A 25,981-nucleotide genomic window follows, 5' to 3' on the forward strand; every position below is an offset into this window, starting at 1 on the left:
AATCGTGGTCACTGATAATATAATATAGCATTTAAACCTTTATCTCAGGATCAGATGGCATACCCACAAACTTCCCATAGCCCGTTAAGTAACAGTTTGTTGCATATGACACAACAATTATAAGAGCTGACTGGGTCGCCTGGCTCTATGCAGCTTCCGGGTATAAGGCTGAAACTACCCCACAGACACTCTTTAGTCATATCTGTCAGAAATCAAGTTCACAGCCATAAAAATGGATCAGCATCTTTTATTTACAATAAAACAAATGCAAAACTCTTTCTTATATATATATTGCTTTTATATATAATTTTGCTTTTACTGCATAAGCCACTGGACAGACAAACAGTCTCTTGTTTGTATGTACTTTCATAATACGTCTTATTTAATGCATAGAAAAACAGGGGAGGACACACACATACACACACTACACATGCACACACCACACTTACCCACAGACACATCAGAAATTATTAGACTCCCATCAATAACTAATTTTGGCAGAGTTAAATTATATAGTACTAAATTATCTTATCTATATTAATGGTTATAAATGTCATTTAAGGCCCAAACATGAAGCACCCCAAGAAAATAAACTGAATCATAAAGAGGAGTAGAATTCAAATGCTGCCATTCAGTAAACACGAGCTAAATTAACTTCCTCTGGTTAACAGTAGTTCACCAGCTCATAAAGAAACAAAGGAGAGAAAGATAAATACCCTATTTCATTACCTGCAAACTACAGTAAAGCTGTGCTACACAGTTCACTCAAGCAAATTCAAGGCAAAATGTCATGAAGCAGACACTCTAACCAAATAAAATAAACATACATTAGATAAAAATTCTCATTTCCTTTTCACAAGATATTACTTCATTTTCTTTGAGGGGTTGTTGATGGAGATATGTGCGATCTAAACAAATACAGGTGCCACACAGCTGGAAAAAACAAACAAACAAAAAAACTAAACTCTAAAACACACTGTATATGTAGACCTGCAGTGATAAACTATGAAGAAACCAAAGTGAATCAGTGCTAGGGTAAATGAGAGGTAAACCGAGGCACTTTTCAGTGCACGCGAGCAGCAGATCAGATCTACGCAGCGCTTTCCGAAGGTTGACTGTCACCATTGCTGTCTTTAAGGATAGTACTTTCAGTTTGTGTAGTGTCTTTCTCCGGTCCAGTGTTGTCTTCATCGTGTGGTCTGTAGAGTGGGGGGCTGGAGAAAAAAAAAGACAACATTTTTTAGAAACACGAAGATAAGGTTATAGCCACACCTTCATACTAGTCCCTTGTGAGAGGTCAGACGGGCACAATGCCATGCAGAGATAGATAGCGGGACAAAAGTCATGAATGAATGTCCCTGATTGGTGGATTGAACATCATCCACTCTGTTTGCAATAAGGTCTTGCTCAATTATCAGTTTAAACTCTTCCAGTATTTCTAAAGCTTTATGTACATTAATTGTGGCTAACTGCATTTCCAAGAACATCTTATGTTGATCCTGGAACAAAAATACTGTCAAATTTAATAAAAAGCCTATCCCTTATTACCCGCTATCCTTTCCTATTAAGTCTCCAACATTTTCCTATCCATTACCCAAAAAAATCAATGGTTGATAATGAGTGGTTCATGAAGTTTTTCGAGCTCTAAAATCTAAGTCAAACCTACCACAAAGATCTGATTGGTAGTATGTTGTTTCAGAACCAACAAGGAACATGTCCTACTTGTCAAAAATCAAGATAAGCATTTGTGTGTTAGTACAATACTCTATGCGGCCACACTTTGAATCTGTTTATGTCCAAACCCAAAACAATGTTCAGGCAACGGTGTCATGGCATGCCTTTTAATCCAATAATACAACTACTGTTTAGAGTTTAACACACAGCAGAACACATGCGTTTAGAGAGAAGCTTCTTGAAAACATCAATCCTCAGTCTGGCCCATCCAGGGTCACCTGTTAATCACTGTCAGGCTTGTAGAGATACGTCATAACCAGACTGTCCATTTTCTTCTTCTGTTTCTTTATTTCTTTTTTGCTTGGGGGTCGTTCTTCATCAGGACTTTCCGGACCCCCATCTGAGTCTTTCTGTCTTGGGGTTCTCTTGATGCTGTTTGAGCTGCAGTATGAAACTGTTGATGCAGAGCTTGAAGATGATGATTTAGAGTCAGATTCAGACTTGGACGATTCAGATTCTTTCTTTCTTGAGCTTTTGGATCTTCTCTTTTCTTTCTGTCTGGAATGCCGCCGAGTATGACCCTCATTGGAGGAGCTGTCAGACTGAGAGTGCCTGCTCTTCTTTTTGTTCTTCTTCTTGCTGCTCTTGGAGCTGAAGGAACTCAGCGAGCTTCCAGAACGTCTAGAATCTAAAGCAGAACCTGAAGCTGAGCGTCTCAGACTGGACCCGCTAAGGCCCAAACCTTCATCGTCTTTGTCTTGCAACAAACTCTTGATACTCTTCCTATCTTCTTCCTCTCCTGCACCGCCACCTCCTTCCTCTTCTTCATCTGAGTCTTCTAAGCTGCGGCGTTTGAATTTAATTGGCTTGAAGCTCAGGACTTCATTGATGGCTTTTTCTAGCTCAGGGTCCAGGTAGTTGCGGTGGCTCACAGGTTTAACGTCAGAAGTGTCCAGTGGGTTCTCAGAGGAGCGAAGCTGGGCAGGAGTGGACAGACTACGGCCCACTGAGTGTGGACTGTATGCGGCCACACTCACAGAGTCAACATCGTCATCGTCATCAACATCATCATTATTCAAACGAAGTCCAAACTCACTAAGTCGGGTGCTGCGGGCCAGGGAAATTCGTGAGCCAACGCTGGTGCTTCCAGGACTACGGCTTCTAGATCGTTGACTCATGCTGGTACTTGTCAGCCCATAATCACTGCGGCTGTCATCCATCCAAGAAGTACTACGTCGCAAGCTGAAGCTACTCACATCAGACAGAGCATCGTCATCTTGGTCTATCCCACGGCGTGTGGAAGCTCGGCTCGGTGCAACCGAGGACACCATGGACTCTTTGTCAAATGCTGGACTGCTTTTGGTCCAGCGACGATCTAGACCTTTCCTGGCCCTACTGGCAGCCTCAGAGTAAGCCTGGGATATCACTGAACACCGGTCATCCAGGTCATCACCAGTCTGAGGCCTGTCTATGGATTTGCTTTTAGCTTTGCGCAACGACAATCGGTCAGGCATGTCCGGCTGCTCCCGAAGGGCGCTGAAGAGAGAGCTGTCGTCCCCTGCACCTCCATTCCAGTCCTTCTGGTGGGAGCGTTTCCTGTAGCTGAGCGAGCTCATCACAGACACTGGACGACTCTCGTCCGAATCTTTTTTTACTTCCTCCTTCCCCTCTTTCCCTTCTTTTATATCTTTCACATCTGCATTAGCAGCATTGGTGAGTCTGAGACTGACAGAAAACACATTAAAAACAGTAGAATTGCAGATGATCAATGAATGAAACAGGATGATACCCGTGACAGAGATAAACATGAATTCATAGAACGAAAGAGATTTGAGAGGTAATTTAGGAGCATATTTTACACCAACCCCAGGAATAAACTTAAAAGGATTAAATTCTTAATGGCAGTTATGTAACCGCGTACTAATACTACTGAGGAACATAACAGGAACAGCAGCTCCTGGTGAAACAGTCATGAATCCAACACCATCAAATGCTGTCTTGAGTTTATTAGCACTTCTCACAGATGGAGATGACATATGTAAATCTTGGCTGATACTCTGGTAAACCACATCAGTAGCGCCCCCAATGTTCTTACCCTGTAAATTTAGCAACAAAAGCTGCCTGTACTCTTTGAACGATTGTTCAATCAGCTTTCCACAGAAAACTTATGGAGGATTAAAAGAAACACTGTAAATTAAATATGCATCTGTTAAATATGTATTTTTGTTTAGCTTGAAGGGGGTTCAAAATCAAAAATCTAAATACTAATTTATACTTCAAGAAAAAAAACTCATAATTTAGTCACAAGTTCCCCTGCACCATTAAGTGTGGTTTAATTTCTCCAGCTCTGGGGATCATAAATTGATCTCAGTCTTTGAAATGAAACTGAAAAATGCAACTAAAGGGGTTCCACACTGACCTGGAGGTCTTCTGGGCGCCCTCATCAGAGAGTGTCTTGGTGGATCCTTTGCTCTTTGAAAGCAATGACTTCACCCCATCCACACGGTCCTCCACCTCAGAGTCCATATCTGATTCATCTCCACTGCCAAGAAGAGAAGCTCAATCAAATATAGCAGCTGACATAAAGGTCATTTTGGCTGGTCAAGGCAAGAGGGTTACGATACTTCGGTTAGGGGTTAGTGCCAAAAAAACACGTGGTTTCAATAAAACAAACAGGGGAAAAGAGGATTTCAATCCGTTCCACAATAACACTAAAGGCAGATATTTTACTGCATTCTCTCTGCAAACGAAGTGGCACGTTACATATATCATTTCCTTAAGCCTTTGCGGTTACTATTACAGTTTATATCAATACACAAAAGCATTTACAAGTATAAATCTGTGTACAAAAAAAATCAGGGATGCCATGATTACAGTGAATTTAGGCTACAGATGTTTCTGGAGAATTTCAACTTACTGTCACACACAATTTAAAGCTTAAGCACACACACAGCTCACATTTAAACGCTAATCGACTGTGACAATCTGCTTCTATTGGTTGCATATCGCAGTTCCACTCAATTACAGCAAATCAACCAAATGCAATTGATTCCCCCTTTCCAGAATCCAAGCAGTTACACTTGCACAACAACAAACATGAACATATCACAACTTGCTAAGCACAGTTAAGTAGCAAGATGCACTAGAAATTCATAGAACTCTTCACAAAACTCTAGAAACTTAATACATTAATTTGGATTTTCAAACAAACACAGAATGAAAACTGGTTTGGTGGAGTGTAAATGGCTCTGATGAAAAGATGGCTGGTGTAATGAGTAAAGACAGATGAGTAACACATAATGATATTGTTAAACGTGCAGCACATGCTCATGAAGACAGGAAAATGCTGCTGTATTTTCAAACTAGTTATTGGACGAATAATTCTTCTCATTTCAGCTGAAAATAATTCTTGCCATGTGAGACTTATCATGGTTTGTTGGACTGCAGAGTAATACAACATCATTTTCACATGTTCTTAAAATGAACAGCATTATAAACTCAAACCGACAGACGAGAAACAAACGCCACTTAGTGTCCTCACGTTTTGTTCTTTCTTTTCTGATACTTTGTCACCGTGTCTTGTAAACTGTCAAAAATAAAATAGATGGAAATAAAAGGGGAAAAGGGAAATAAGTAGTTTTGATCACATAAAAAAAAAAAAAAAAAAAAAAATTGGAGACAAGAAACAAAAGAAGAGGAAGAAAAGCAAAAAAACTTAAAAGGGGTCTATGTAAACAATAGTAACATGCAGTGGTCATCCTGATCAACTTCAGAAAATTGTTGCCATGGAAACAGTGGCACTGACAGGATACCTGTTGATGAGGTCATCATCATCATCCGTCTCCATTTCATCTTCCATAGCAGCCTGCAGGTCCCCAATCCGCTTAAAGGCCAACTTCAAATCTGCTTGTAAGCTCTGATTGGCTGCTTCCAGACTTTCAATATCCATTTCCTGTTTAACGTCCAACCAAAGTTATGAAAAAAATTACCACGGTTTTGCTACAACAAACATATTGTGTTCTATGCAGTACTATTACATTTACCTGAGAAGCCATCTATGGTTTAACCAGTGGCCTTACTACAATACCACAGTTAAGCTATGGTTACTATGCAAGAACTATGTCACTCTTCATAAAAAGTCCATTGTGGCAGTTTCCCTTCATTATAGTTGCTATAGCAATGGCAAGAGAATCTCCATCCAGCAGGGGGCGCTCTGGAACTCACCATCTCATGTTTTTTGCGACTGGCTTCTGCCTCTTTCTTGGACAGTTCAGTCATCTCCTCTTTTATGTCCCGGATCTGTCGTTGCATGCGCTTGTTCTGATCCTTCTCCCGGTTTTCGCTGCCAATACGCTGGTCTCGTTCCTCAGTCATCTTCTCCAGGTTTTCCTTCAACCGTGTTACAAGAGACTGGAGGATGTACATGGACAGAAAGAAAAGCCAAAGATAAGAGTTCATAAAAAAGACAGTAAAAGACACCAATTCACTGTAAATCATTGGTCTCAAACTCAATTCCTGGAGGGCCGCAGCTCTGCACAGTTTCGCTCCAACCATCTCCAAATCACACCTGCTTGGACGTTTCTAGTGATCCTGAAGAGCTTGATTAGCTGGATCAGGTGTGTTTGATTAGGGTTGGAGCTAAACTGTGCAGAGCCCTCCAGGAATTGAGTTTGAGACCAATGCTGTAAATGAATAGCCACTGATGGAGTTGTTTATCTGCATGCACCATGGACGTTGGTTTAGCACCCAGTTCACTAAAAGAATTATGTATGGAATCAAATAAAAACATTAAATCAAACTAAAACTAAATTGAAATTTAAAACTAAAATACAAAATGAAATAAAATGACTGAATGCAGTATGAATGCCATGCAGTATGAGCGTCACATGACTCACTTCCAGACGTTTGGTCTGGGTCCTCTCATATTCTAGTTTGGTCTCTAGTTCACGGATTTTGGCTTCTTGACGGCTGACCAGCGATTTCTCCACCATAGACTGTTCCTGAAATTCAAGCTGTGACTGCAGGGAGTGGAGCTGCCAAGAAAATAAAAACACACAGGTCACTGAGGTCATGTTTAAGACTGACTCGTGTTTCAGACCACATTCAGCCAGCCCTCTGCACCTCTCTCACTGCATGGGCCCTAACCATCTACAAATCCACTATGTACTGTAGAACATAATGATTGAGCAGACAGAAAGCAATTTCGGGCTCCTGCAAATAATTTTTAGTGCATTTGGGTGATTTTATGGTACCTTGTCCTGGATCTCTTGTTTTTCTTTCATGGCCTCCTCCACCTGGGCCTGTAGGTCACTGATCTGTGCCAGATCCCTTGTGGACTACATACATATAGAGTTCATTTTAACTCATAATCTGTGCAAGTAGTATTTACATTTTTTTAAAGCTGATATAATGCTGATATATACAAATATAAATATATAATTTATGTATATATCTTATCAGACTTAAACTTATGTCATACACACTTTTTGTTTTTGAAAGAAGTCTCACCAAGGCTGCATTTATTTGATCAAAAATACAGTAAAAACATTAATAGATTAAAATATTGTTACAATTTAAAATAACGGTTTTCTATTTGAGAACTTTTTTAAAGATTCTTTGAATAAAAAGTTCAAAAGAACATAATTTAAATAAAAATAGAAGTCTTCTGTAGCATTATAAATGTTACTTTTGATCAATTTAATGCATCCTTGTTGAATACAAGTATTAATTTCTTATATATGAGGTCACCTGAGCCACAGCAGCTTTGTGTTTCTTCATGAGTTCATTCATGTCCTCCTGATCCTCCTCAAAGCGAGACTGCAGGTCGTTCTTCTCTCTCTGCAGACGACTTATCTGCTCCTCCAACTGAGGGAGACAGAACAGACAGGGTCGAATGAGTACTTTGAATAGTTTTAGTCATGGTTTTCGAGGATGATGAAATGTCCCTGTTTGCATCTGTCTGATTTGGCAGCTTCTACCATGTGACAGATCAATACCACACCAAAGTACTGCAGAGTTTGATTGGATGCACAGAGTTTGACATCAACAACAAAATATGTTGTCAATTCTTTTAAAAACTACCAAACCTGTTTATTATATATCTAATAGTTGCACTTTATTATTTGTGGTGTTCTTCCCATAATATAGTCACAGCAGCCTTCAGTGTTTTAAAACTATGTTTCTGCCATTTTAGAGTAAGAGTTTAGAGTAGCATTTCAGAGTGGGTCTAAAACACTGTCATTACACACAGTAATTGCATATTTCTGGTTGAGGCTGTGACGAGGAGATTATACCCTCAAACTCTTCTATTTGACATCATCTACTTTTCCTCATAAATAATAAATCAAAAGCACACCCCAAGTGAAGCATTTAAATCCGAGTAGCATATTTTTGGAGTCCTGAAAGAGCCTGTAATGTGAATGGGGGAGGAATCGGAGAAGAATAGCTGCACTGATTTTCATTTTATCTCCATCCTTTTTTTCTGTCTTCAGCGAGGTAAAATGTGAAGTGACAAAATCTGAATATATTTAAGATATAAAATTCCATGTGAATCAGGATTTGTGAGATTTCACTGTGGGTGGAGCCAGACAGCATGAAGCTGCAGGAATAAAAACCAAGCAACTGTCAAAATGTCTTGTCAGCTGTCACAGTCACAGTCGGTTAGGACAAAAACTCAGATAAACATGGAAGAGACAGGATTTAACGCTTTATCGCGTCATGCTTGGTTACGACACCATGATTCAGGGTTTCTTTATCTGACTCTGGAGGTTTAAATTTTCCCTCTGGAATATATTCTAAATGTGTTTTCCATTAGCCTGAGCAGGAAAATGGTTGAACTGTAAGCACTTTACTTCTCTTTACCCAGCAGTTTGAATGAATCTTGACACATTTATGGTTCTATTCAACTCAAAAGATGAATTTTGCCTCAAAACTAACATATTTCCCCTCAAAAGCTGTAATGAATCTGGTGGACGAATTGAAATTTTGTAAAGTAGTAAATCACATGTTTTGAATGGCACATTCTATCCTGTGTACCGTAAATTTCTAAAGGAGATGTTGATGACTCGCATTCTGTTGTCCATAATAATTAACCAAACAATTTCTGCTTTTATTTCATTAAGGAATTTAATGAGACTTGTGAAATATCTGAAAATGTGCGTTTATTCCTCAATATTTTTAGAGTTGAAAAGGTCATAAATGTTGTAAAAGACCTCGTTTTGTTTATAACAAATGAACTGTTGAAACAAAATGAACAAAACTAATAAAACAATCAAACAGTGAACAAACACCTCAAACAATCAGAAAGTAAACAAACAGCTAAAACAAGTAAACGGCACACAAAAGACAGTAATCAGTAAACAAACATCTTAAACAACTAAAGGACAAACAAAACACTCTAAAAACAAACAAGCAAACAGCAACACAAGAAAGAGCCCAAACAATCATATATAAATAAATGTATGTTTGAACAAACATTAAAAAAAACATTCAAACTTGTCCTGTTTATGACCACTGAACTGTTTCCAAATAAAATAGAGTATGACTCACAGACATCTTGGCTTTGGTGATGTCGTCCATCTGGATATGAAGGTCTTCAATTTCCAGCTCCATAGACTTGCGTGCTTTAACTGCGGCTGCGCAGGCAAATTCTGACTCCTCCAACTACACCAGATACACCATACACACATACGCTCACATGAAGCAATTAATCCTATTCTATTCCCATTAATTGTAATTTCTACTGCTCTGATTGTGATTGTACCTTATTTTTGAGTGCGACGATCTCTCTTTTGCTGGGCACATTACTTTTTAGGTGGTCCAGCATCATCTGCGCATCAGCCAGAAGAACTTTTGTGCGCTTCAGATCCTTCCTGAGACGTTTCTCTGTCTCTACATCCCTCTGACCAACCTGTTATATGGTGTTATACTGTGTTTTACTTTCTTGAGTATTGTATGCTGTCTGCGATGTTTGTGTTCTGTTGTGTTAGTACCTGTTCCTGTGCCATCATCAGTTTGGACTCCAGGTCTCTCCTTTCCTTTAGAACTCTCTGTTTATCGTCATATTCTTCTTCTAACTGCACTTCCATTTGTTTCAGCTACACACACATTTCAAAAGAGCCATTAGGAAACATGGAGGTCTCAAATTGTGTGATTTGAACCCATGACAGAGTGTTTAGATCCTGTTTGTTCACCTTCTTACTGCAGGACAGTCTTATGTCCTCCACTTCCTCATCTTTACTGTCCAGCTCTTTAGAATGTGTTTGTTTCAATCTCTCCATCTCCATTTCCAAACGGAGTTTAGCCTAAATAACAAACACAGATCAGATAAGGTTAACTGTTGATAATATCCTCTGAAAAATAAAGTTTTTAATAATGCATTTGTAAATGCTGAAATGAACATTAACAGAAGTATTGTTCAATCTTAGTTCATGTCAACTAATGTAGTTAACTAATGAACCTTATTGTAAAGTGTTACCTTTAATTGTTTTTGTTTTAGTTAACAATAACAATGGCTCTGAACAGAACACAGCATAATTCAGAGTCACTATCCATCTTTGATTTGGCCGTTTTTAGCTTGTACCTGTTCCAGCATCTGAATGGTTCCAGCCTGTTCATCAAGCTCCTCCTCTTGATCTTTGACCTTTGCTTCCAGATCACGCAGTTGCTTCTTAACCTTTGAGAGTGATGCCTCGTCTTTTGACTCCTGAGAGGAGAGATCCTGGAGCTCGGATTCCAGCTGCTCTACTTTCAGACTGACCGTACACAGCTCTGTGTCCTTCTCCTGTTTGTTAAATTTTGAATTTGTCATTAGCAGCTTACCATAGACTTATGACAGAAACATGAATTTAAGCATCTTGCTTAAGGATGCAAAAGAGAGCAGCACACACTCTTCTATCTTTAGTCTCACCTGTATCTGCTGTCTGATTGTAAACACCTCACTAGTTAGCATATCTCTCTCTCGGCCCAGTTTCTCCCGCTGGTTTCTCTCCTTCTGTAGTTCCTCATGAAACTGGTTCTTCTCCACATCAAACCTGCCAGAAAATTCAGAGGATAGATGGGTTTTGAGACATGTAATTTAATCCACAGTATGACAAGAGCAACATGATAATGTGCTCATGGGCATAAACTACCAAACAGAACTTTTTAGTCTGTAGGCACTCAAGCAAACTCTGCTTTTGTAGATTTTCAGATCACAAAATTTTAATCTGCATTGTTAGTAGAATCTGTTGGATTTGTGTCAGTTTTGAGTTAGCGTCTTTTTCCTTTCTCAATTCTCCAGCTGCTGGAAATGCTGTGAGGAAAATTAAGCCTATGCCCTGAAGTTACTCATGATTTTTCAAGCATGTTGAGATTTAGTTCCAGCTGTAAGTCTGATTTTTTTTTAGTTATGAGCAACATCAGCCATTTACTAAACACACAAACATAAAAAATAAAAACCAGCAATAAACAAGAAGTCGTGGGCTAATGGTTAGAGAGTCGGACTCGTAATCGAAAGGTTGCGAGTTCGAGCCCCCGGCCGGCAGGGATTGTAGGTGGGGGGGAGGGAATGTCCAGCGCTCTCTCCACCCTCAATACCACGACTGAGGTGCCCTTGAGCAAGGCACCGAACCCCCAATTGCTCCCCGGGCGCCGCAGCCCATGGCTGCCCACTGCTCCGGGTGTGTGTTCACGGTGTGTGTGTGTGTGTGTGTGTGTGTGCATTTGTTCACTACTCACTGCTGTGTGTGTGCACTTGGATGGGTTAAACGCAGAGCACCAATTTCGAGTATGGGTCACCATACTTGACAATACGTCACGACGACTTTACAAATCCAACCCCAAGCCCAAACAATCAGACAGTTACCAAACAGCTCAAACAACAAACAGTAAAAAAGAGCTCAAATAGAGATGTAATCATACAATAAACAATAAAATTAGAACATTTACAGCCTAAACTATAAATGAACAGCCCAACTAATGAGAAAGGAAACGAATTGCTGAAACAACTAGATGACAAACACAAGACAGTAGTTAGACACTAAATGAACAGCCTAACTAATTGGCACACACAAAAAACAGCTTAAACAACAAACAAAAGACTAATTAAGTAAACAAACAACTTAAACAGCAAACAATAAAGAAAGAGCCCAAAAAGCATACAGTAATCAAACAACACAATAAATTGTTTACTGTACTGTATGATTGAACAAACTGTATGATTAAACAACGAGTAAGCGAACAGCCCAAACAGTAAACAAACCAATGAAACAATCAAAGAGTAAACAAACACATCAAATAAAAACACACTGCCCAAACAATCAAACAGTAAATATGTGGCCCAAACAACCACCAAGTAAACAATAATCAGAAATCTCTATAATCAGCAGGTGACCAGGCAGGAGACTGAAGACACAGACTGAGATGTGTGTGTGTGTATGATTGGCTCTTACTTCCTCTGTTTTCTCTCCAGCTCATGGTTGCGTCCCTCTTGATTTTCCAAGTGCAGTTTGGTGTCTTGCAGTTCAGCTGCCAGCCGCTGGCATTTCTTCTTCAGCTGCTGGACTGATCGCTGAGACTCCTCGTGGTCAGCCTGCAAGTCCGTTAACTACACAGAGAGACAGAACAGTTTATAAAAGTCTAAAGTTTCTGAAGTGTTGCTGGTCAACGTCAGAGTATCATTTATTGTAGCAGAGTTTGAATTTGGATAAATTTCACACTGTGTGTAGTCTGTTAGCAGGCCTAGTGTGTGTGCACTCTGTGTATGTGTTTATTTACTGTGCTATACTAACTTTTCTCTCCAAGTGTCTCTTGTTCTGTTGCTCTGTCTCCACCTTGTCATCCATCTCCTGCTGGAGTTTTTTCTTTGTGAATTCTGTGTCTCTGATGGCACGTTCATATTTCAGCCTCCATTCACCTCCTGACATGCACAAACACATAGAGACTTACAGATTTTTCCTGAGTTGTTTTTATTTAGCTGTGTGTGTTTGTGTATGTAGAGCAGTTTTTGACCAATCCGGTCCTCTTTCCATCCCAGCAGCTAAAAAATGCTATGTTCTAATCAGAATAAAGCATTTTCATAATCAGCTTCAAGTGCTGTCTTATTGTGCTTTTTTTTTTTTTTTTACCAGAATCATCGCCATCATTGTCCATCTCGCCGTTGACTTCTGATGCTTGGAGGAGTCTGGCCTCCATGATCTCCATCTCCATGGACTCCATCTGTTTCTTCACAGCATCAAACTTCACCTGAGTTTCAGAAAAAGAAAAGCAAAAGGTATGTTCTACAGCAGCCCATTCACAAATTCACTCCTACCACAACTTTCACAGACTATAAAAGAAAGTTTATATAAAGTATAAAAATCTCCCCAACACACTTTCACCACAACTTTTATTCAATCCATGACACAAGCTACTTATAATTAAAAATTGTTCAAATACAGTAAATCTACATTTACAAAAACATACACTACACTACAAGTTACTAAATGCCATATTATTTATCATATTAAAAACATTTAAATAAATATTTTAAACTGTTACTAAACAGCAATTTGTTTAATTAAATATTGAATAAAAAAAACACATAAAATGTTATATTTTTTCCTGGTAAAATGTAAATATTTACAGTTTCTATAATTTAAATCCAATTTTTAAATCCAATTAATTTTTTCATACTGGTCTAAATTAACCAATTTGCTAATATGAATCAGACATCCCAACTCTACATGTGAGAGACATTTTAGTTGAAAGTGTTTGAGTTTGCTTGGAAGAAAAACTGCACATGCAATATAATGTGACAAAATATAGTGATGTAGTGTTTTGTAAACTAAACCATATAATTTGACTGAATTATGTTAATTAAATAGTTAACCTAGCGGCTATCTTTTGTTTAGTAACTCTCTATCACTTTTAATAAAGACTGAAGCAGGACTGATGGAGTTCATGTACCTGCATGTCCTTCATGTCCTTCTCCAAACGCAATCTCTCACTTGTTTCCGTCTCCAGCAGCTGGGACGTCGACTCCGCAGAGTTTCTCTCATCTGAAAGCTCTGCCGTCAGCTCTGTGATCTACATAAACACACATATGCTCTTGTTTTTCTAATATGGTGGAGGCTTTCTGCATTTTTATATTTTCATTTAGACATCACTTAATGCATTTATTGTCTATACTTGTGGAGACACTCTTTCAAACTCAAAAATAACACCCTTTGTGTTCTCATTTTCTCTCTTGTTTTCTTGAAGGAGCCAAGCAAGACAGCAAAAATGATAAAAAATATATTTTTACTAAGATGCTTGAATCTCTTACTCTGCTCTCCAGACGATCCGAGGTCAGCCGTAGCTCATTTCTTTCCTTCTCCACCTTCTCCAGCTTCAACTTCAGATGGATGATCTCCTCCTACAAGTCAAAACAAAACTTGTATCGCCATCAAAAGACAATACTGAATATTTAGATAAGAACAGGACAATCTTTGGCCTGAGGCTTGTTGAGCTTATATTATATGATCTGATGTTCTTTTGATCAGGCCTTTGGGTGAGTTCAGGAAGGGGCCAGACAGCAATGTTACATTTCTGCTTTGAGCTGGAGAAGTCTCGGCTCTAACGCTGATACAACAAAAGCCCTCAGATCGTGTCATCTTTAAGGCAAACGCATCCACACACACAGATAAACCTTCAAGCTCTACTGTAAACTGACAGAAGTTTTGCATAGCGAGCAAACCAGGGCATGAAATAAAGAGTAAGATGGAAAGACTCACGTCTTTTCCTCTAATCTGCTCTTCAGTGAGCTGAACCTCTACTAGAGGTCGTACGGTGGTGATGAGCTTCCACCAGGGCCAGTCCTTCACACCACGATTCTTCTTGATGTTCTTCTGGACACAACGGATGGCCAAATCCTGGATCTGAGAGACAGAGAGATTTGTTTTAGATTATTTAAAGTGAACGTTTACATGAAAATTAAAACTTTCATGTAGCCCAGTTTTCATTTATTTTCATTATATTGAATAGAATGGCCCATTTTTATGTTTTAGGGTAAAAAAAAAAGGTTTTGAGTGACATGAGGATGAGTTAATGATGACAGAATATTCATTTTGACTGAACTATTCCTTTAATCATCAGGCTGATGATACAGATCTCCATCTGTGAATGACATGACAGTTGTATTAACAGCGCGGCATGAAATGATTAATGTTCCATTGCAAACACAAACATAAAAATGCCACAGTATGACTTTGATATGACATTTTTACAAAAGTACAGAAAAACTTGCAAACCAAAACTGTAAATCCGATTGGAATTAATTAAATTCACATTATGAGGAATTGAGAGGATTTTATTCAGAGGCCTGACTGCATGTCGTGATCTGAAAGTGTTCAGAGGAGCGTTTATTAATTTGAGGTCTTCTAATTCTAGGGAGACTAAATGGGAGATCACTTAAAGCAGAAGGGTGTTTTTTTTCCAGTGTAAAAATACTTTCTACCGCAGTTTAATATGCAGAGACAACAAAGTCATTTGTAGGTGAATTCCCTCAAAACGTGTAAAAAAACGTATTCTGTGGTGCTTTCAGAACATTTTCAGTTTGTTTGAGCTGCACAACAACAGCAATAATGGCTCAACCAATGGAGTGAGTTTGGGGCAGATCTATTTGTTTGGCTGACCAATGGGATACGGGGGTAGTTTTTTGTCTGCAGTTCTGCTCGGTGACACTTGTGTTGCAGAAATTACTAGCTTCGGCTTAAATAAAACCTAGTCACCTCCATAAATGCTCACTTGCTCAATGCTGTGCATTGATGTACGTGTTTTGCTCTTAAAGAGGACTGATATACTGTATTCTACAGTTGAAAAGTTTGGATAAGAATTTTTTTTTTTTTTTGAAGGAAATTAATACTGTAATTCAGCAAGGATGCATTGGGTTGGCAATAAAGGTGCTGTTTTAAGCTTTCTATTCACCGAAGCATTTGACAAAAAATGTATCATGTTTCCACAAAAATATTAATATTAATTAAAAAAAATCAGCATATGAGAATATATGAATGAATGGAGTAATGGCTGCTGAAAATGTAAAAAAGGAAAAAGTTACATTTTAAAATATATTCAAATAGACAGTTATTTTAAATTGCAATAATATTTCACAATATCACTATTTTTACTGTATCTTTAATCAAATAAATGCAGCCTTGGTGAGCATAAGAAAAAAAAACTAACACAAAGCAAACTTACTGATCGCAAACATTTGAACAGTAGTGTAAGAGAAATAAATGTTGAGATTCTGATTGACTGAATCAGCTCAATTTCAGCTCAAGACTGAAGCAAAATGGAAAATTGACTTTACCTTCCTCTTTTTGAAGGCCTGCCGAGACAAAAAGCCCCTGCAGGCGGCCTGGAACAGCGTGATGTTCTGTCTGGTGTGTTCATCCCTCTGTCCCTCTAGTTTAGCCACTGTTCCAGCCCTGAAGAACACCTAACAGACACACACACAAACATAGTTGTGACAGCAGCAAAGACAGCATGTTAAAAGTGGATATTATGATGGTCTCAACATGTCAAAGTAGAATCAAAGAGACACAAATAAACTTATAGGGAGTCATATTTTTAACCAGAGGCAACATTTTAAGGTTCATAAGCACATGGATGGTTTTTTTGTATAATTAATTACAAAAATGTTACAGTATCAATTGCAATTTAAACTGAAAAAGAGCTTTTCTTTACACTACAGTATCAGTATCCCTCTATTTATAACTCATCAAAGAAATAAATATTGATTGATCAGTATTTGTTTTAATACGTATTATTTTTATATATATTTGGTATAATATTTAAAATTTTATTTATTATAATATTTGGTTTTTAATGTTTATTTTATATATATATTTTTTTATTATAAAGTACCATTTTAATTTGCATGTATTCATAGCATATGCTTTTTTCCTTTCGTTTTTAACTGTCTGGTATTAACAACCATCTTATCTGATGCATGTAGTCACGAAATCAGATGAACTATAATAATAAGACATGCATTTGTGAAACAGCATGTGTAAACGGCAATCAATCGATGGATGTTAATCTAGATATAAAGAACCTAAAGGTTTGAAGAGAGCAAAAATGGAAAAATCTGAAATGTTATTTCAAGTATGCAATAATTTTATCTGCCATCATTTTCAAAAACTGAACATCTGCCCACAGCAATCTGAATGACCCAAGTGAATCCATATCCATCTAATGCATATTTGGTTGATTTTTCATTGCAAGCAATCGTAACAGCACAAGTTGAGCAGAACTGACAGGAGATGTTGGTGGAGTTGTAAATCAGTGTTTTGTTCCTCAAATCTTTCATGAAGGGCCCCTGACATTGTAATCCATTTCTGATCGCAGTTCAGCCTTCGCAAACCTTGACGCCAATTGCAGCTGCCGCAAAATAATTACTAACTATTCCAACTTATAATACGGTCCAATAAATCTCCATTCTTCTGGGAACGCGCCAGGCGGGGCTTGTTTACACACGCTGGCCTTTTTTTGGGGGGGGGCTCACCGTGGTCTTCCAGCTGATGGGATTAAACTGTTGAGCGCCAGCGTCTGTTCACACTGATTAGGACGGCATGAAGAACCAGGAGAGACACAAACAAACAAAGCAGCTCACGCCGAGATGAGAGTTTCTTGCGTTCAGCCGACAGACCACGCAGTAGTAGACAGGAAAAACATACAGATGACATGTCTGCTGCATACAATTCAAAATTTGACTCACCTGCATCCTTTGACGCTTCCGAAGTGATAAAATGAATAGTAACTTGTGTGTGTGTGTGTGTGTTACTCACCCTGCTCAGGCCCATGTGATAGCTGCTCTTCTCCAATTCCAAAGACTCCAAAAGTTCCTCTACTGCCTGCAATGACAAACAAACTGTCATGTCTAGTTCACACAGTGTACATTACAAAAACACTGCTGACCCCTGTGTAGGCCTACTGGACACACACACACACACTGGTTATTCTCTGCCGTACAGTCCCCAAACTGTCCAGACGACCATCAGCCCTCACCGTGACACTGACACTGTCTTTCTCATGCGGAAAGGTCTTGAGAACTCGATCTATCTGAAAGGGCCCATCTAGATTACAGCACTAAAGGGGGCGCTGGCCCCTGACAACCAAAGGGCCATTGTTTGAATCACTTCACAAAAACCTTTCCTCTGAGACATGGTTCTACCTCCCTCTGTCTTTTTCTTTCTCTCTGCGTCTGTCTCTAGATTTCCAATTTTGCATCGTTTCAAGTTCCTCTGGGACTTGAAACACGACTGACCTTCTCTGCTGTCACAAAAAGAGGACGGTCATCTTTCTGTATTCTTTTTACTCTGAAAAGCTGATGGTCAGACTCAATTATTTTATTTTTTTTGCTATATCTGTTAATTTACCAGCAATTAATATTTCAAACTGGCCATGAAACTTTATTTTTGCTTTATTTTTATTAAAATGTTAGGGACAATGTGATTATTTAGCTGTTTATTTTTATTTACAGCATAGGTTTGTACAAGTTATAAACATGCTAATTTCTGCCTCAGAGTAAAAAAATAAAACATAATAGTGAATTTATTTTTTGTGAATCTCCCAATGATTTTATATTTCACAATATGACTTTATATCTCACAATTGCGACTTCATTTCTCATAATTGTGATTTTATGTTATATCTCTCATTATGTATTATGCTACATTTCCTACTTAAGCTTCCATTCAATTCATGAATAACTCAATTTCATTTACTTGGCAAGGCTAATTTTTACTTGCATTTGGCACTTGGTGAGTATTCATTTTGGACCCTGTCTGCTGTGTACATGCCCAGGGCCACAGTGCAAAGGTTTTGTATATAACTCTCCTTTCCCCTCGGCTAATCACAGGGCCAAAACGAGATTAGGAGACCCCTGAACGAAGACATTTTTCTAGCTGATAATTACAGCACATTTGGGCATTTAGTAAGCACTAAAGCCCAGAGCAATTACTACATTTTTCCTGTCTGCTCTGAGTATTGATTCAAGTCAGAGACCCAGCTGGGGTTTCTTGATTAAGCCATCACAATAACCCTGATTACCCAGAGTTCATTCTGTCTTGGATTCATGGCACACAAGAGCAGTCCAATTCAGTGATTTCTAAAGCTTTTGTTCTAAGATTTTCATGCTCATTATTCTCTTAAATAGCTACTCACTCGTTTCTCATCCTTCACAATATAGTTTCGTCCCAGTTTCTTGGTCAGGTGAGGGGCCAAAACGTCAAAGCGTCTTCTGAACTCAGAGAAGACCATGTGGTCAGGGTAACCTGCAAAAATCATGTAGATATTCAGCAGGAAATAGCAAAGAGGACTTGATTTTATCTATTTGATTGGATCTTTCGGTCTCTCTTTTCACCTTGTCTGTAAATCCTCAAGCTGTCCAGCAGCTTGAAGCCACGGATCTGGGCCCTGAACAAAGCCACATCTATCTGCATGAGTCCAGGGTCACAGCTCTCCTCTGGAGACCCTGCTGCCCTCAGAACCTCCGCTCGGGGTAATAGACAGTGGACAAAGTGAACCTTAGATCTGCGCACGGTGTCCAACAGTGCATCCTGATCAAAACAGAAATACACGATATGTATTTTTAGCCATTTCTTGGAACTAATAGGGAATTTGAACAATTCCATGAAAGAAAGATTTTCAACGAAAATTCGGTGTAGGGCCCTCTTAAAAACCCACCACTTGGAGTTTAATCTGAAGACAGAGAGACTTCTTTTTGACGGCTGCCATGCCTGTGGTGAAGGTCTTCCTCATGCTGGTGGCCCGACGCATGGCGAGCTGAGAGACGCCCTCCAGTCCGGCGATGGAGCCAGTCAAAACTGCAGCACTGCTGGAGCGGCCCACAAACATCCCGCTGATGCTCTTCCTGTTAGGATCATCCAGTGAAAACTTGAGTCTGATTGCACTAGGAGTGTGCAATATGTATATTCTATGATAATAACATGTTTATTGTTTTAACTATGTACGTTCTGACATAGTGTATGTTACTCGCAAACAAAAACACTGCTGTTTTCCTGAATATTAGCACGATTACAAAATGTTACATCAATAAAAAAACCAGTTAACATTTTGAGTTAGACTTTACACACAATATTTTAATTATTATTCAATGACTGAATGAATCTAGCGTTTCAAAGAATCATTTGAATGATTCAATCCCTCAACTCATTAAGGAAGTGAACTGCAGCCACCCACTGGAAGTTTTAGTTTAAGATGTAAATTTTTTTTTTAATGAAATCAGTTTAAGGTGGCCTAATCTGGTGTCTTAACTGCCTGTTTATGTTGTCATTCTTCTTGAATTAAAAAAACTATGTTTTTTGACTGATTTACTGAAGTGACAAGTGTAAATGGTTGTGGGTAGTTCTTACTTCTGGGAGTTCTGCAGCAGATTGGCTGCGTTCTGGGGGGTGGGATTTAGCCTGGCTAGGTTCAGCCATCCGTGCGTGTCATATTCCACCCAATCTGTCCCGTGACTGTGGCCGAGCAGGAAGTGATGTGTGTTTTCACTTTTAAGCACCACTGTGTGACCTAGAGGAAAACAATGCATAAATCTGTCTAGGGCAGAATGTAAGTGTGTGAGTTTGTGTGTTTGTACATGTATATGTGTGTGACCTGTGCTCTCTCCCTCTGCAGGGCCGTAGTAACTGAAGAGTCGCTGCAGGAGTGTTTCCTCTGACCCTCCCGGCTGCAAAACCTCCTCCTCCATCAGCCAGAACAAACCTCTGGCCTCATCTGTCCGGGACAGAGTACGTACCTGAAACACAGACATGAATATCCACTGTCAAATAATCATAGTAGCTTCTTTTCCACACACACTTCTCCTTCAGATCTCTCTTGTTTTTCTGATACTTATAAACATGGTTTAAAAAGACTGCAGCCAACTAATTATGATTAATATAGGATTAGATGTGCCCTGTATTGACATTCTGTCATTTACAGTTCCAGCCTTTAAAAGTTAAATCTTTTGTAATGCTTAGATGGAAATAAAATTAAGTAATTATCCACAGAGCTCTCATTAAAATAATCACACAGACACACAAACTTTAAACATCAGCAGTTTTGACTTGTTCAGGAAGTGCGTCTCACCAGGGTCTGACTGGAGGACTGATCAACCACAGCTACTGAGCGAGAAGGGCTGGGCTCCAGGTCATCCAGTGTGATCTCAATATTTTCCTATGGAAAGACAGATACAGTTATTAAAATGAATAATTAATGAATAATTTGCAAAGATGCAAACTGTGATGGAATTTTTATTCATAAAAATCCTAAATAAGTTTCTATAAAAAATATTAAGCAGCACAACTGTTGATTAATAATAAAAAAAAATGTTTCTTGAGCAGCAAATCAGCATATTAGATGATTTCTGAAGGATCGTGTGACACTGAAGACTGGCGTAATGATGCTGAAAATGTTTTAAAGTTATTAAAAGTAAAAAAAAAAAAAGTAAAGAAAACAGTTGTTGTAAATTGTAATAATATTTCAAAATGTTACCGCTTTACTGTATTTTTGATCAAATAAATATAGCCTTGGAGAGAAAAAGAGACTTACATTTAACATTCTTAATATAATTATTAACAAATTAATTTGTCTAAGTATGTTGTCACAGACGTCCTTGATCATTGTTAGTACCATCTTGTGCCATGAGCTTTGTTTTTCAAGATTCTATGTGAAATTAAAAGTAGTTCAAGTTTTGAAAGGGCCATTCACAACCCTTTCAATACATTTTATTGCATTTTTTATAATTAGTTGTAGCAAAATTTCAGAGCAGTAGCTCCACTGTCCCATCCAGTAATGGCAAGTTGCTAATAAATACAATAAATAAAAAAGTAAAAATGAAATTAATTAGTGGTAATCTCAAACAGCTATATAATCTAGTGTTTTCATAAGAATTATGAGAAAAAGCTGTGGATGTCTGGATGCTGGTTATGGGTGTTTTGTGCACCTCTTTGTAACGCTCCAGTTCCCGTACGAAGGTTCGCTCCTGGAACAGGGTCTGCAGACGTTCCTGAGCGTAATTATGGCAGAGCTCCTCAAAAGTGGCCCCACGCTGGTTCTTCACCTGATGAGGGTTCTGGAACCCTGGTGTGTCCACAATCAGCAGAGAACAGAGAGAATGCTGACTGGACTTCAGCGCTCTGAAAGTAGAAGAATATATCAGAATGCATCTCTTATTCAATAAATCATGTTGCTCTAGGTAATCACCGGTTACTGATTACCTGTTTATGAGAGAGATAATGAGTGTGAAAAGCTCAGAGTATAAACCAGATGCCATGAACTCCAAACACTCAGCTGCTGTTGCTTTAGACACTGAAATGCACACAAAAACACTTTTTAAGACATAAAATAGGGAAGCATTTATCACATATTTAAAGAATGTTACGAAAAAAAAAACATTACCTGAGCTATCCGTATCATCCGTACTCTGCCGGACACTTGAGGAGCGGGGAATAGTGCCCTTGCCCTGCGTTTTAAAGATGCCAGACGACAGCTCTTCCAGTGTGCAGCCCAGGAGATACGCTGCTTTTTGTGCCCACTCATGCCTGGCAAACTGCTTTCGGCCCACTGAGGGGTCAGAAAGCCACATTCATAAAAGTAAAGCAGTGTTACCTCAAAACATCTGTCACATTATGGTGAACTACAATAGGTAGTCAAGTGTCCAGAAAACAAGGAGAAACTTGGATTGATGATCAAAGAGAACAAACATTTCCATTCTGGCGTTCGATCAGAGTGGAAACTAGCACAAAGGTAGATGAAAGACGAACACACAGTTCTGTTAAGATGCTAAATAAAATAAAAACAATAAAACCACCTGCCTTCAGTCTAAAACAGAAAGACAGAGACCTGCATTTACCTGCATCTGTTTCTGTGATGTAATGGGGGCAGCATGCAACATCAATATGCAATAAAAAGACATGATTACAATGGTTAAAACACAAACAACAACCGTTATACACAAAGAAGCATGATTAGAGGGATAGTCCACCCCAAAATTTTAATTCTGTCATCATTTACTTCCAACTCATGTTGTTCTGAACTTATATGGCTTTCTTTGTTTAGTGGAACATAAAAGAAGATATTTTGAAGAATGTTGGTAACCAAACAGTTTTGGTTTCCATTGACTTCCATTGCATGGACAAAAAATACAATGGGATAAATGGGAACCGAAACTGTTTGGTGACCGACATTCTTCAAAATGTAGTTTTTTTGCTAAAAAAGGAAATGCATACAGGTTTGGAATGACATGAGGGTGAGTACATGATGACTTAATATTTGGGTTGACAATCCCTTTCAATACTGACAAATGTTTTTAGACATCAAACACAATAAAGTATAAACAGCGAAACATTTTCTCAGTTACATGACTGGAAAGACTCTAGTGACTCATAGTGGACAGACTTTAAAATACACTCTGTGGAGTCAGACATGCTGTATATTACTGTGTCACACATTTAGTGTTGGTTCAGACACTTGAGGAGCCGGTAGCTTTACCTTTGGTGGCCCCAGCGGCACAGAGGTGGTATATTGCCCCTAAGATCAGCCACACGGTTTTCTGTTCTTCAGCAGAGATGCCCAAGACCTTCATGGCAGCCTGTAGCTTAGTGAACTGCTGAGCGGCTTTCTGCTTGTCCTCGGGCTACAGAGCGTTTCACATATGATACACTGTTTTCAGATAAAATAGATCAAATGTGTCTAATGATGGTACATGTGGCTTTTCTTACCTTCAAGAGAGGGAGGAGCCCGAATGCGCTGTTCTCAGCAAAGTGATTAAAATGAAGTTCAGTCCTGAAAGGCATAATATTCTATTAGCTGGTCAACTTTAATCTGTACATGTTTCCTGCTTTGACCTCAATCTGCATGCTATATTTGCTATTTAGTATGCCAGAATATTACAAAATGGCATGTAATAGGTGGCTGGATAGATTTATGCAAGATGTATGTATTTAGTATGCATGCTTTTTAGGTTAATACACTGTAAAAAATTATACTAAGTCAGGTCAACAATGATTCAAGATTAATTTTTAAAATTCAACTGAACTTCAGTTTTTAAATTGAGGTAGATATTAAAAAAAAAATTCCAGTGTAATAGTCTCTCATTTACTTTAGAGCTGCATCTGCTCCAGCCATCAGATAGTAAAACACATTGAAGCTTGATTCTGCTTCTGGTCGTCTGGTCACTCTGAACTTCTCCAGCAACATGGTCTGTATGCAAGACATAAAGCAAATCAGAGATAAATCCCCCAATGCCTTTAGAAATTTTGAGTAATTGCCCTCGCTGTACCCTACCTGAACAGAGGCAGAAGCCACCTGTCCTGCCTGGTCGAAGTCAAGAGAGACTATGTGTGAGAAGCGACTGGCGTTCACATTCATAGCTGTACTGCAGTTCCCAAAAGCCTCCAGAACCGTGTAGACCGCCTGCCATTTTTCAGCTGTGGGGAGAAGACGGTTCATAACATAAAAATCATAGAATTTATTTTTTTAAATACAATAACATATAAAAAACCTAAATTAAAAATAAAGTGAAAATGAACTCTAGGAAAGCTGAAAAGGAGAGAGGGTCTATATTGTGTCCTCCTTGTCTTCCTCACCTGAGTATACCTTTCCACTGCCGGCTGCGATGGTGACCAGGTACTGTAGCAGGTGCTGGCAGTTAGTGGTCTTTCCACTGCCACTCTTGCCCAGCAGCATGATGGTCTGATCCTGACGTGTGGTCAGCAGCTGATGATACGCCGACTGAGCAACAGCGAAAATATGAGGGGCAGTTTCCTCCCTCCGGCAGCCCTTAAACATCTGCATCACCTGATATAAACAGACCGTGTCACTCCATCTTTCTCTATCATAACTCTTGAGGTAATTTTAAGACTTTGTGTGAAGTTTGTACCTTCTCGGAGTACAAGGCAGGGGCACTAAGAGGATTGATCACCAGAAGATTTGGCCCAGCGTAGGTGTGAATGAGGTTTCCACCATAGCGCTGACGAAGGGTGTGAAGGATGCTGGACTCGTTGAGGTACAGAAGAGAGGAGAGATCCTCCACTCGATCATATGAAAGAGGATTTGCCTGACAGACAGAAAGACAGATGACAGTAATTAAACAGGTTTCTTGGCTTTTGCATGAGTAATGTCACATGTTTGTGACAATGACTCCGCCCACCTTCTCCACATCATCCTCGTCCACTTCCAGTACTGTCCCATCATGTTCAAGTCTGACCTTAACTTTCCCCTCTGGGAGAGAACCCATCTCTGTCTTGAGCTGTGTAGCTATACAAAAAAAATGAACATTTATTTACTTAAACTGGACATGATTCGGATCATAATAGGGGTAATGGACTATGACTTCACTAACCCAAAGAGAAGCCATCTTTATGGGCAAGCCAGACTTTCTCAGTGTTATACCAGGCCTTCTCTGCAGCAAGCTGCTCCTCTGTCTTCACCTGCAGCAGGAAGTGAGAGAGATTGTCATCACAGAACATGAAACACCACGGGTTTACAGCCCATGGACTGATTGCGATTCATTTCAGATTTTCACTCTGTTAAGATTATTTGTGACAGAGACAGAGATAGATATGACTTTAGAAGTGGGTGCTGCAAACAAAGATCTGAAATATAAATTAAACATAAAATATGAATAATTTATACACAACAAAACAGCTAGAGTCGTGTACAATACAGACTGACAAACACATTCAAATTAAAAGTAAACTGCACAGCAATGCACATCAGGTTGAAGTCTATATACTAACTATGGAAAATTAATTAATATTCTCTTCACACACCACAAAGAAAACTATAATGCACAGAAAACTGCAAATAAACTGAACTGTAAACCATGCACATATACACCAAAGTAGAATTTGAATCGGAAATGTGCTTTGGTTCAAACAGGAGCTCTGAGGTGATAAGATTCCTTCAATGGCACAACAAGACTCTACTACGCTTTACACATAAGCAGAATTACACACAGGCAATGCATTAGCCAGACCTTAGACAGACTGGCAGCTTCATGTGCAGCCTGCAGGATAGCCACAGGATCTTCAGCTGCCTTGGCCTGCAAAGGGCCGGGAAAAGCAAGAGAGCAGGAGTCAAAAAGTCATAAACTTAACAGCAATTAACAGAAGAATAAAACACTTCATATGAGAACTGTGAAAACAAGAAAGAAAGAAAGAAAAGAAATGGCAGAGGTTAAGGGAGGTGTTTCTGCACCTGAATCCCTTGGGTGGGCATCACTGGAGACCCCTATAGATGGAATCAAAAAGGATCAGGGAAGAGTCCAAGTGGTCCTGACCTTCATCAGCAGTGTGATTAT

General features: G+C 39.0%; 1 protein-coding gene across 1 annotated transcript in view; it reads right to left on the minus strand.

Moving 5' to 3' along the window:
- Positions 1-229: 229 nt before the first annotated feature.
- Positions 230-25,981, minus strand: part of LOC306864377 (unconventional myosin-XVIIIa-like) — a 39,643-nt gene continuing 13,891 nt past the window's right edge. Inside the window, exons 2-40 of the mRNA XM_079408379.1 lie at positions 25,022-25,109; positions 24,830-24,936; positions 24,560-24,736; positions 24,267-24,477; positions 23,965-24,107; positions 23,780-23,880; positions 23,400-23,463; positions 23,149-23,314; positions 22,078-22,242; positions 21,897-21,987; positions 21,623-21,815; positions 20,767-20,853; positions 20,293-20,434; positions 20,049-20,208; positions 19,360-19,546; positions 19,037-19,232; positions 18,838-18,947; positions 17,460-17,525; positions 15,980-16,108; positions 14,406-14,549; positions 13,958-14,047; positions 13,600-13,719; positions 12,780-12,897; positions 12,444-12,571; positions 12,105-12,259; positions 10,583-10,706; positions 10,256-10,456; positions 9,867-9,977; positions 9,666-9,770; positions 9,437-9,583; positions 9,223-9,336; positions 7,423-7,539; positions 6,927-7,010; positions 6,570-6,707; positions 5,899-6,084; positions 5,487-5,626; positions 4,094-4,216; positions 1,953-3,399; positions 230-1,214 (exon numbers count right to left, since the gene is read on the minus strand). Of these exons, the coding sequence (XP_079264505.1) occupies positions 1,956-3,399; positions 4,094-4,216; positions 5,487-5,626; positions 5,899-6,084; positions 6,570-6,707; positions 6,927-7,010; positions 7,423-7,539; positions 9,223-9,336; positions 9,437-9,583; positions 9,666-9,770; positions 9,867-9,977; positions 10,256-10,456; positions 10,583-10,706; positions 12,105-12,259; positions 12,444-12,571; positions 12,780-12,897; positions 13,600-13,719; positions 13,958-14,047; positions 14,406-14,549; positions 15,980-16,108; positions 17,460-17,525; positions 18,838-18,947; positions 19,037-19,232; positions 19,360-19,546; positions 20,049-20,208; positions 20,293-20,434; positions 20,767-20,853; positions 21,623-21,815; positions 21,897-21,987; positions 22,078-22,242; positions 23,149-23,314; positions 23,400-23,463; positions 23,780-23,880; positions 23,965-24,107; positions 24,267-24,477; positions 24,560-24,736; positions 24,830-24,936; positions 25,022-25,109 (6,372 nt within the window). The 3' untranslated portion in view covers positions 230-1,214; positions 1,953-1,955. The remainder of the gene's footprint in view (positions 1,215-1,952; positions 3,400-4,093; positions 4,217-5,486; positions 5,627-5,898; positions 6,085-6,569; positions 6,708-6,926; positions 7,011-7,422; positions 7,540-9,222; positions 9,337-9,436; positions 9,584-9,665; positions 9,771-9,866; positions 9,978-10,255; positions 10,457-10,582; positions 10,707-12,104; positions 12,260-12,443; positions 12,572-12,779; positions 12,898-13,599; positions 13,720-13,957; positions 14,048-14,405; positions 14,550-15,979; positions 16,109-17,459; positions 17,526-18,837; positions 18,948-19,036; positions 19,233-19,359; positions 19,547-20,048; positions 20,209-20,292; positions 20,435-20,766; positions 20,854-21,622; positions 21,816-21,896; positions 21,988-22,077; positions 22,243-23,148; positions 23,315-23,399; positions 23,464-23,779; positions 23,881-23,964; positions 24,108-24,266; positions 24,478-24,559; positions 24,737-24,829; positions 24,937-25,021; positions 25,110-25,981) is intronic.

The sequence above is a fragment of the Barbus barbus genome (genome assembly GCF_936440315.1).
Source record: "Barbus barbus genome assembly, chromosome: 45".
NCBI classification, from domain to species: domain Eukaryota; kingdom Metazoa; phylum Chordata; class Actinopteri; order Cypriniformes; family Cyprinidae; genus Barbus; species Barbus barbus.